Genomic DNA, 10106 nt, shown 5'->3' with positions numbered 1-10106 from the left:
AATTATTCGCTGTATGATTCCTTTCGCCTCAAAGGTGGTACTTGTGCATATGTCCGTTCTGATATTCCCTGTCAGAGACTTGGTAATTTGGAATCTCCTGTTTTCGATCTTCTCTGGCTTAAAATCTCTCTACCTCATTGTGTCAAATTCATCTGTTGTCTCTGCGGTCTCCCAACTCCATTAATCACTTGGAGCTCTTCGACTTCCTCTCTTTGCAACTTGACTTTCTCCAGTCCAACTTTCCTAACAGTGAGGTAATTTTCCTTGGTGATTTTAATGTTCACAACTCCAGCTGGCTTCCGTTTTCTAGTCACACCGACCCAGCAGGTCGAGATGCTGAGGCCTTTGCAATTACTAATGACCTTGCACAGATTGTTCATTTACCTACAAGAATACCGGACAATCCTAACCATGCAGTCAACACGCTTGATATTTTTCTTACAAACAACCCTTCTAAGTACACGGTCCCAATGAGTGGTCCTTTAGTGTGGCACCTCAGATCACAACTTGGTGATTGTCTCTTCTTCAATGGAGCCGTTATTTCATGGCTATTCCCAACTTCGTGTTGTTTGGCATTATAAAAATGCAAAATGGGATGACCTGTGAGATTTCTTTTCTTCTTTTCCTTGGTCAGACTACTGTTTCAAAACTTCTGATGTCAACGTTTGCTCAGATCGTGTCAGTGAAATTATTCTTGCAGGAATGGAATCCTTCATCCCACACTCCATTATAAAATCTCGTCCTTTATCTAAACCTTGGTTTTCCAATAAATGTGCTAAGGCCGTTCAGGAAAAGAATGTTGCATATCGTAATTGGCTTGTTTCTAACTCTTCAGCTTCATTTTCTGCCTACACCAAAGTTCGCAACAATTGTAAAGCAGTTATTAATCAGTCCAAACTAGAGTTTGAACAGGCTAAGAGTAGAAAACTTGCTTCTTGCCATAATGGTAGCCAAGCATTCTGGTCTCTTGAGAAAGGGAGAGCATTCCGCTCTCTCTTTCAAAGCAGTTGGAACACTTGCCACAACCAGCCAACATCCATTTACTGTCCAACTTCAAACTCACAGAACCAACTTTTCATCTTCCTCATTTATTCATTCCACTGCTGTTTTCTGGAACAACCTTCCTTCATACGTATTTCCTGAAAATTGCAGTCTATGAAAGTTCAAGTCCAATGTCAACAAATATCTCCTTTCGTCTTCTCAATCTCCAACCCAAGCATGGTACTAAGTACTATAGGTTCTAATACCTCTCGAGTTTGGGTTTTTCATAAAAAAAATAATAAAAAATTATAAAAGTTAAAATATATAGGTGTAATCAAAAAAAATTTTAAAGTTTAAGTTAGAATACAGAAGAGAAAAAATGCGCTTAAATTTTTAAATTAAAATTTTAAACTAATTATCAAAAATTAATGAAAAAAATAAAAATTCAAAATTTGAAATAGATTCCAGTGCAGTAATTGGATATCTAAATAAACTGGTGACCAATAAACTGAATGTGGAATTATGTATTATAATGAAAGAATCAAAAAGAGTCAAAGAATTAAAACATTTTATTAATTCTGTTATCCAAGTTTAAAGTGATACATTACAGATTTTATACTCGAGCCATAAACTCAGATGTTGCAACAGAGTTGTTGAATCTGGTAAATCCTGACACTAAAAGAAATGGTAGAAGCTAAAAAAGTTTTCGAAATCGGATGACATTTTCTGAAAAATAAATAGACAAATCGAAAATTAAAAACAAAAACATTAAAAACGAAAATAGCTTAAAATATAAAGGTTAAAAATTTTACTTTATGGTTTAATTAAATTAATAATTAAATATAAAAAAATAAAGTTATATTTTTCAGTTTAATTTGATATAATATGAACTGAAAAATTTTACTTTATTAAATTTTAAATTTAATCGTAAAATTCTCTTAATTCATTAAATAATTCAAATGAATATTTTATTTTATATTTATATTTAATTATACAGAATTAAATATAAAGTAAAATATAAATTTGAATTATTTAATGTTATTTAATGAATTAAGAGAATTTTCAGAATAAATTTGAAATTTAAAATAAAAATTAAATACAATAACATTTTCCAGTTTATTTAATATAATATACACTGATAAATGTTACTTAGTTTATTAATCTTAAACTTTAATTTAAAATATATATTTTTAATTACAGCTTTTATTTTTAAAAATTTTAATTATAAAAATATTTCAAATTTTATGTTTAATATATTTAATAGATATTTTATATTTTACTTTATATTTATATTTAATTTTGTTTAATTAAATATAAAATAATAATTACTTTCTTAAATATAATAAAGATAAATTTAATTAACTAATTTTATATTTAATTAATTATTAAATTATATTAAACATTAATTTAAGTTAAATAAATTTAATTTTTCTGGTATAATTTGGTAATAGAGAGTTAACTTCGCATAATGCACAATTTAAAAGTTACCTGTTGAGTTCATGAGGATGGGCAAAAGTGACAGCAAGGCTTGGCACAATGTGATGTGTGGGCCTTGGCCAATGGTGGTTGAGTTTATCTCCAACTCTAAATATTCCAGACCGTTTACAGTGTGGACAGGCCAAGAAATTTCTTCCTCCTTATTATCCAAGGACAAGTTGGGATTCCTAATTTTATTAAAACATCCACCAATTAGAAATTGCTTCATAGTCTAGCATTTCAAGGAATAACGAAAACATCATTAAGGAAATATTTCCATTAGTGGGAGTACACTTGGGAGTAGGGCACTTAAGGAATATGGTAAAACAGTATGGTCAGGTGAGGACTGTCCTCTGAACTGTTTTGTATTAGAAAGGATCCTTAGATAAAGTTGTAGGCTGTTTTAGAGAAAGGTTGAAATTGAAGAAATTACCAGAAATATAAGGAAATGTTTAATATTGAGTTGGTTTATTGGTTGAAGTTGAAAAGAGAATTTATATTGCTCAATTAAAAGCAATTCCCTCAGCTTGTGGAAATTCTAATATTTAATAAATACGGGTAGCTTTTGGATCTTAGTGCTTGAGGGGAGCTGTTGTACTAAAATAAGAACAATTGCCACCGACCAGAAATAAAAAAAAGAAATAAGTAAACAAAGAGAAAACATCCCTCCCACTGTGCCTAATACAAGGAACCAATAAAACTTTTTGAGGCGTTCAAAACATTGCATTTATATCTGCAAAAAAGTATAAAAGCTTTAGATATTAATGATCATACATAATAATGAGCACACATTCTTCCAGATGACAGCACGCCAACTTTTGGACATTAACGTATAAATTCGTATATTAGAATTATATGTTGGTCTCGAGAAATATCTTCAATTTCTTGTAGGAGGTGCTCCAGTTTGCGTACCAGTAGGGCTCTTCTAATATTACATTCAAAGATGCCTTTTTGTTGCAAATGGGTGAGAGGATGTAAAGTGGAGGATTCTTTCTGTACTAGTAGACTTTCTGTAGACAGTTCTTCACTGAAATTCGGTTTCGAGTTCTTGTTCACAAAACATCTATATACGGAAGTTGATTATTTTCATAAATTTCAAGGTTGGAGGAAATTTTGTTGCGGTAATCGTTCAGGTCAGTGTGGAATTCGATGAACGCGTCCTTAGTGAGCGTCACCCTCAAGTTATAGACCCAAGCCAAAACTCTGGATAAAATATGCTGACGACATATTCTCCTACTCTGGAACCACAGTATCATCCTCTCACCCATTTGCAACAAAAATAGGTGTCCTCAAATCTTATGTTAGGAGCCCTAAAGGTATACGATCAGGAGCACCTTCCATAAGAATTGAATAAAATCAGAGCCATCGCAAAACTTAATACTTTCCCATCAAGAATCACGAAGACCATAAATAGGTACAATTGCAGATTTCAACCTGTTGAAGTTTGCAGTCAAATCCGTCTTCAGTTCATTGGCAAAGGAAGTTGCATGGAGAAGAAATCTGTTGTGATGTACGTCAAGTTGAGACCTGCGAATGTGAAAAGTACGCTGTTGTGGTATGCAAGCGGCGGGAGTGTGCAGAGAAAGATGTTGAAGGATGTCTGGTGCCAGAATTCGTTTTTGAATTGCGTATATCAAGATCTGAACTTCATTGTTGACAAAGGCACAGTTCAGTTTGTTAATAAAGATGTTGAGGAGGCGAGGAGCGAGAGAAAAACCTTGTGGGACACCACATAGAGTGAACGACTATTATACCCGAGAAGAAGCTTGAAAGAAACTGGTTGCTGTAAGATTTAGGACGCATAAACAACTTAGGCCATATGGCGCCATATATAATATGGTTGCAACTTGCATGTACTCGTTGTCGATTTGCTGTTTTTCTGGACAAAAAACCGGAATTTCCAGGAGAAAAAAACCACGCTACCCTCCCCAGAGACCAACTAATTCAGCCACGTTGTGAAACACACACATGACAATTCCTCTCCTCACTAATGGGATTCGAACTCAGGACTTGTCCACTCAATGTGGGGAAGGCGGTGATTATACCAACCGTACTACCCACCAGGGATTGAAAGACAACTTCTTTATTTAGTATTTTCCAGCGTCAGCTGTTAACAACAAACAAGGAGTCCATTTCAACCCGTCGTACTACAAGTTCCAAGAAGAAACAACTACAGCTACAATGTCTTCTGATAAATAACCTGCCTATTCCTTTCTGATTTGTCTTAATTCCTTGGTAACTTTTGATCTGCCTGAGTTCAAAGGCTTCTTTATAATCCGTAAAAAACAGCATCCTTATTTCAATATTTTCTTGGAATTTGGTCTGTACTCTAGTTTAACCTCCTTGGTGGAGGCTTCACCTCCACCTAACTTTCACATCAAATCCTTCCCCTCCCTATTGGGTACTGTCCATCTTAGCCTGAAGCACTTTTAATCTGGAAAATCCCTTTATCCTGTGGTTGAAGCCAACTCTATCGGAGGATAATCTATAATTCTTAATCCCGATTGATCATACCCTGTCTTGTACTATAAAAATAGTCGCCCCCCCTAGTTCAGTTATTCCAATCTACTTAAAGCTTCTCCTCTCTCTCTGAATTCAGGTAAGCTTCCATAATTTTGCTTATTTGATAATCCTTCTTTAGATTTTACTTCCATTACTTTAGTTTTCAGTTGATCTCCTTTCTATAAACCAGCACTCGTAGGTAGCACAGTTGGTAGAATCGCCATCCTCCCCACACCGGGTGGAAAAGACCTGAATTCCAACCCCGTCGATGACGCGAGAAATTTTTATGTTCTTGTTCCCAAAATGGTTGAGGTAGTTGGTCTCAGGCGAGAATACCATGTTTTTTTTTTTTTTTTTTTTTAATGTCAAGAAAAAAATCTTGAAGAAAATCTTGAATTTCAACCACTCTATGGTATAATATTATATCGTAACATCTCAGTTTGCATTCTTCCCCATAATTATCTATAAAAATTTGTTTAAAACAGAATTTTAATTAATTAATTAATTAATTAATATACCTATATATTAATGGACTACAATGTTCATTGTAGTCCATTAATATATAGGAAATTGAAATTGATTCAATTTCAATATAAGTTTTGTAATTGATTTTTTTCAGATCATTAATATTATTTCTTAAAATAATACATCTTATCAATTTACATTTATTACTTAATTAAGAGCAAAAGTTCTATTGGCTACTTCCGACATATTAAAAATCATTCATAATTACCCAGTTTTGGCAAAGTTTGCCCAATATCTCATCAAGCGTTCACTAAAAGAAATCTCTTCTTCTTGATAGCCAAAATCTGGATTCATAGTCATGCCAAAGACGAAAGGAATGTCATCACTATGGAGCACGCCTGTCCACTTTGGAAAACGACTTATTGAGGGCCTGTGCGCAAACACGTATTTGTAAACTTCGTCTCCCGATTCTGCATAAGTTTCAGCAATTTGGTTGGTGTTGCATGTAAAGAAATAATCTCCAAAAAGTTGGACTACAGCGTCTCTGTTTTTGTATCCATTGTTCGGATCAGCACGATCGCTATACCCCGTTATGATTGCTAGCGACGCTACACTACTGTGATATGGGTTTATTGCACGAATGCAATGTTCAAACTGAGATCTTGTGATCTGTAGATCTTCTATTGGCTTAAATATTTCTGGAAAATAAAGAAAGGCTGCTCCAGCTCCTTCATCACTTGTGGTACCTAACAAAATGTTGGTATGTTTGAAACTATTCTTTCTTATAGATGCTGCAGGGCTTTCTACCAAGAATTGTCCATCAACCACTGGAATGAATCCGAACTTCATGATTTCTTGAAATTGGAACCCTTGTGCAACGAGTTCCACTGGATCCTTATCGCGCAAACAGTTGACAACTTTACGGATATGGATCGAACCATGGGGACATCCAACTCTTGCAGCTAGCCCAAGTCCTCTGCTGAACAGTACCTTCGAATCTTCAAGAGCCCAAGAATCTAGAGCTGTTCCACTTTGCAATATTCCTTGGCTAAATAGGTCCTGACTCAACGGAGAAAGTAGATGGAAGTTAACGCTCGCTGAACCAGCACCATTCCCAAAGAGAGTAATGTTATCAGGGTTACCTCCGAAGGAAGCAATATTGGCTTTGACCCAATTAATTGCCATTAATTGATCATGAAGTCCCATGTTTCCTGGAGCTTCGAGATGGCCTAAGTATAAGAATCCTAATGATCCCAAACGATAATTAATGGTCACCAATATTACACCTTCTTCTGAAGCAAGATATTGACCATCGTACGGCCTGGATGACCCGGATATGAATCCTCCTCCGTGTATCCATAGCAACACTGCTGCATTTTTTGGTTTAGGGAAAGGCACCCAAATGTTGAGTTTCAAACAGTCTTCACTGATAGGAACTTCAGTGGTCACATTAATCTGTTGATGAATACAGGCAAATGGCTGACTTGTGGCATTGAATGTGTCCTCCCAAGGGTCCACTGGTAAAGGAAGGCGAAATCTTTGTTCACCGATGGGTGGCTTAGCGTATGGAATCCCAAGAAAAACATCTACTGTTTTATTAGCTGATGTGGTTATCCTTAATCCTTTTACGGGACCCGTTGGTGTGATTATCTTCAAGTCATCCGCTGCAGAAGAACTGGAGTTGAGACATCCTTTCACACCGGCCACAAACAGGACATAAAGAATAAGCCACATAGCCGATGGAGAGTCCGTAAGCCACCTGAAACAAAATGTAATGAATTCAGCATGATTGAAGTATGTTTTTAACACATAATAAATTATAAATAATCAGATCTATACTATCTTATGGCTCTTGGAACCAGAAGTGCTTATGGCACTTCTTGATTTTTTATAAAAAGTGAACGTTGCTTTGCCATGAATGTATTATCCTTGTAATCCATTATCCACTAATATTAATTGTTCATGCATCACCGATCAATACGAATGTATTTTTTCTTATAAATACAAATAGTTTGGAATTTTGAGAAGCCAGTAGGGGTCAAAGACATGAATTTTAACCCGGAAAAGTATCTCAACAGAAATAGAAACTTGAATAATATCAGGAGCTAATTAGTCTTGAAAAAAGTGGATTTCGCAGAAAATATTTCTTAAATTTTCTCCTCTGCCAAGGAGATACCTTTCTCCTATTAGTTATATGATTGCTATTAAACATAACTGGGGTCTGTAGCTCTCAGGAGTTCGCAGTACATGTTTTTACTAAAGCAATTAATACTCACAGCACTCTTGGCCCTCGCTTGTGGCACATGGTTGGCATCATTGCTGCCTCACAGTTCGAAATAGCCCGGATTAGTCATCCAGCACAGTCTCGTGATCATGCACTTCTTGCCATCCTATTTTCAAAACAATCAATGTTCTAAAATATCTCCAACAACCAACTCATCGTAGGCTGAAGTCGAGAAATACAGAGGGTGGACAAAATATCGGAAACATCTGTGATAAGAGTTACAGGTATGCACTACTATTGGACCACAGTTCTTTTAAAACAGCGTGCATTCCACGTGGAATAGATTCATGCATATAAATTTTCAGCTGTCTTAAGAGTAACATTAGACCACTCTTCATGGAAGAACGTTTCAAGCTCCTTCAGTCAGTGATGAAGGTGATGGAAATCTGCTTCTCATTCACCTCATCAAACATGCCCACAATTGCTCAATAACGTTTAAGTCGATTGTGCAGGCTGGGAGATGCTTAGACATGCTTCTGAAACCAAGATTGGACACATTTTGCTGCGTATATTGAAGCATTATAATCGTGAAACGTGGCATCGTTTGTGAGTAACATTGTTTACACCATGGATGAACCAGATCACTCAGAATATCAAGATAATCGGTGGCAATATTCGCCAGTTCATGGTAATTTTAGGATCTAAAGAATACCAAGATATTGCTGCCGAAACCATTGTTATACTCCTCCATGTTTGACCGTTGACAATAGAAACATTTAAACTTCATTAGAGCATGGCCGAGTTACCTAAATCTTCATCTGCGAAAGAAAAAAACCAACCATAGAATACACACAATAGGCCTGATATCCTAAAGCTTCATGACCATAGTTGTCTCTGTTCTAACGAACCCAGTCTGCTTTATATTTTCTCAAATTATAGATGGATTTAGATTTATTATATTTAAAAAATATATACAAAAATTTTGGTAAAGGTTTACTAAAAATAATTAGTGCTTCAATTTTATTAAATATCTTATTGATTTTATAAATTATTAATAAAATTAATCTCATGCCAAGAAGGTTCTTATTCCACATAATTATAAATTGTAAAAAATGGGTTAATCCTAATATCCATGAGGCCAAAATATATATATATATATATACCCATTCCTTCCAATAATGTGTCTAGATTTATTGAAACTATCCATTTCCATAACACTAGGCAGAAGTTTATTGCAAGAATCAGTTACCCTTTGGCTTCAGCAAATTTCCATACATCCATTCTGCAATCATCCATTTTCAATTTGAATTTATGTTCCCTTTGTGTGTGTCATATGAAAACGAGTGACTATGGCACCAGCATTAGTTTATTTAACTTCTTTAAGGCCTTATACACATCAATTAGGTCACCACGCAGATGCTTGGTTTTCAGACTGCAATTTACAGAACCCCAGTCTTTTCCTGGTATGAACATTCTTTTGAACCCCCAACTAATGTTGTCGCTCTTCTCTGCACGCTTCTTAATATGAGGTTTCTAAACACGTGTGCAATATTCCAGAAGTGGCTTAGGTATTGATTTATATCCTGGGACAATCATGTTTTAGTCTTTGCTGGTAAAATTCCCATATACCAATGATTAAACCCCATGAGCAGTTTTTAACTGCTTGTTTGCATTGCTCAGAAAATTTCATGATGGCTGTAAGTCTTTTTTATTCTTTATTTTTGGTCACCAACTCAGCCACAGTTACCCTCTAGATTTACAAATTATCACTTTGAGACCCTTATCAGTCCATAAAATTACTCTCACCTCTTCATTCGCTACGAGTTTTTGATGGAAAGAAAGTTCTTGGCCAGTTTGACATTGTGGCCAACTTAATCGGTATCATGTGAGGCTAGTAGAAATATTCAATTTCTGGCAATATCTGCCAGAAATTGAATATTTTATTAATCTTAAAATCATTAAAACAGTCACGAAATGTACAGAATTTACTCATACAACATACTAACGCCTTGAGTTCTTAGATCCATTGGCACTTAAGAAAATAACATAATCAATTTGTTTTCTCTATGATTCCTTTCCAAATCTTTGATTCCAATTTGTTATCGAGGTGAACAAGAATTCATCCATAGTGACCACAGGCATTTAAGCATAGTAGTTAGCAAATTCATAGTACTTTCATTCTTACTTTTCACACAATCGTTCTAAACACAAATAGATGCAACTCAATATAATAAAATCTTCATAAATCATATATACGAAAACGATGAAATCAATCTACTTACCGGTAATGTTCCTGCAGCTTTGCTATTTTCTCAGCAGGTAAAGTAATGAAGGTAATACATCGTTGGGGTATTATTCATCTGTCAAGTGACGCGATAGAAATTCTCATTTGAAATGACATCCATGCTATGACATACTCTGGCGTAATGCTAATTATTTGAAGGATGTGTCTTCCGAC

General features: G+C 35.1%; 1 protein-coding gene across 1 annotated transcript; it reads right to left on the bottom strand.

Moving 5' to 3' along the window:
* Positions 1-1592: 1592 nt before the first annotated feature.
* LOC150091884 (acetylcholinesterase-like) lies at positions 1593-10045 on the bottom strand. Its single transcript, XM_090386073.1, has 4 exons — positions 9931-10045; positions 5693-7183; positions 2470-2645; positions 1593-1707 (listed from the first exon to the last, which is right to left on the bottom strand). Exons 2-4 carry the CDS (start codon positions 7156-7158, stop codon positions 1676-1678), a joined length of 1674 nt encoding a protein of 557 aa, XP_090242199.1. The 5' UTR covers positions 7159-7183; positions 9931-10045; the 3' UTR covers positions 1593-1675.
* Between the last annotated feature and the right edge of the window lie 61 nt (positions 10046-10106).

This window comes from Mastigoproctus giganteus, chromosome 1 (genome assembly GCF_048544385.1).
Source record: "Mastigoproctus giganteus isolate SK-2022 chromosome 1, ASM4854438v1, whole genome shotgun sequence".
NCBI lineage: Eukaryota > Metazoa > Arthropoda > Arachnida > Uropygi > Thelyphonidae > Mastigoproctus > Mastigoproctus giganteus.
The sequence above is the reverse complement of the archived record's forward strand: the minus strand, read 5'-3'. Positions and strand labels throughout refer to the sequence as shown.

Bases quoted from the DNA above. Each gene is read 5' to 3' on its own strand.
- LOC150091884 (XM_090386073.1), bottom strand. From the start codon at position 7,158: ATGTGGCTTATTCTTTATGTCCTGTTTGTGGCCGGTGTGAAAGGATGT. The intron at 2,646-5,692 runs GTAATTATGAAT...TAATAAAATTAG, and splicing joins GCAAACTTTGCCAAAACTGG to GAATCCCAACTTGTCCTTGG. The intron at 1,708-2,469 runs GTAACTTTTAAA...TTTATTTTTCAG, and splicing joins CATCCTCATGAACTCAACAG to AAAATGTCATCCGATTTCGA.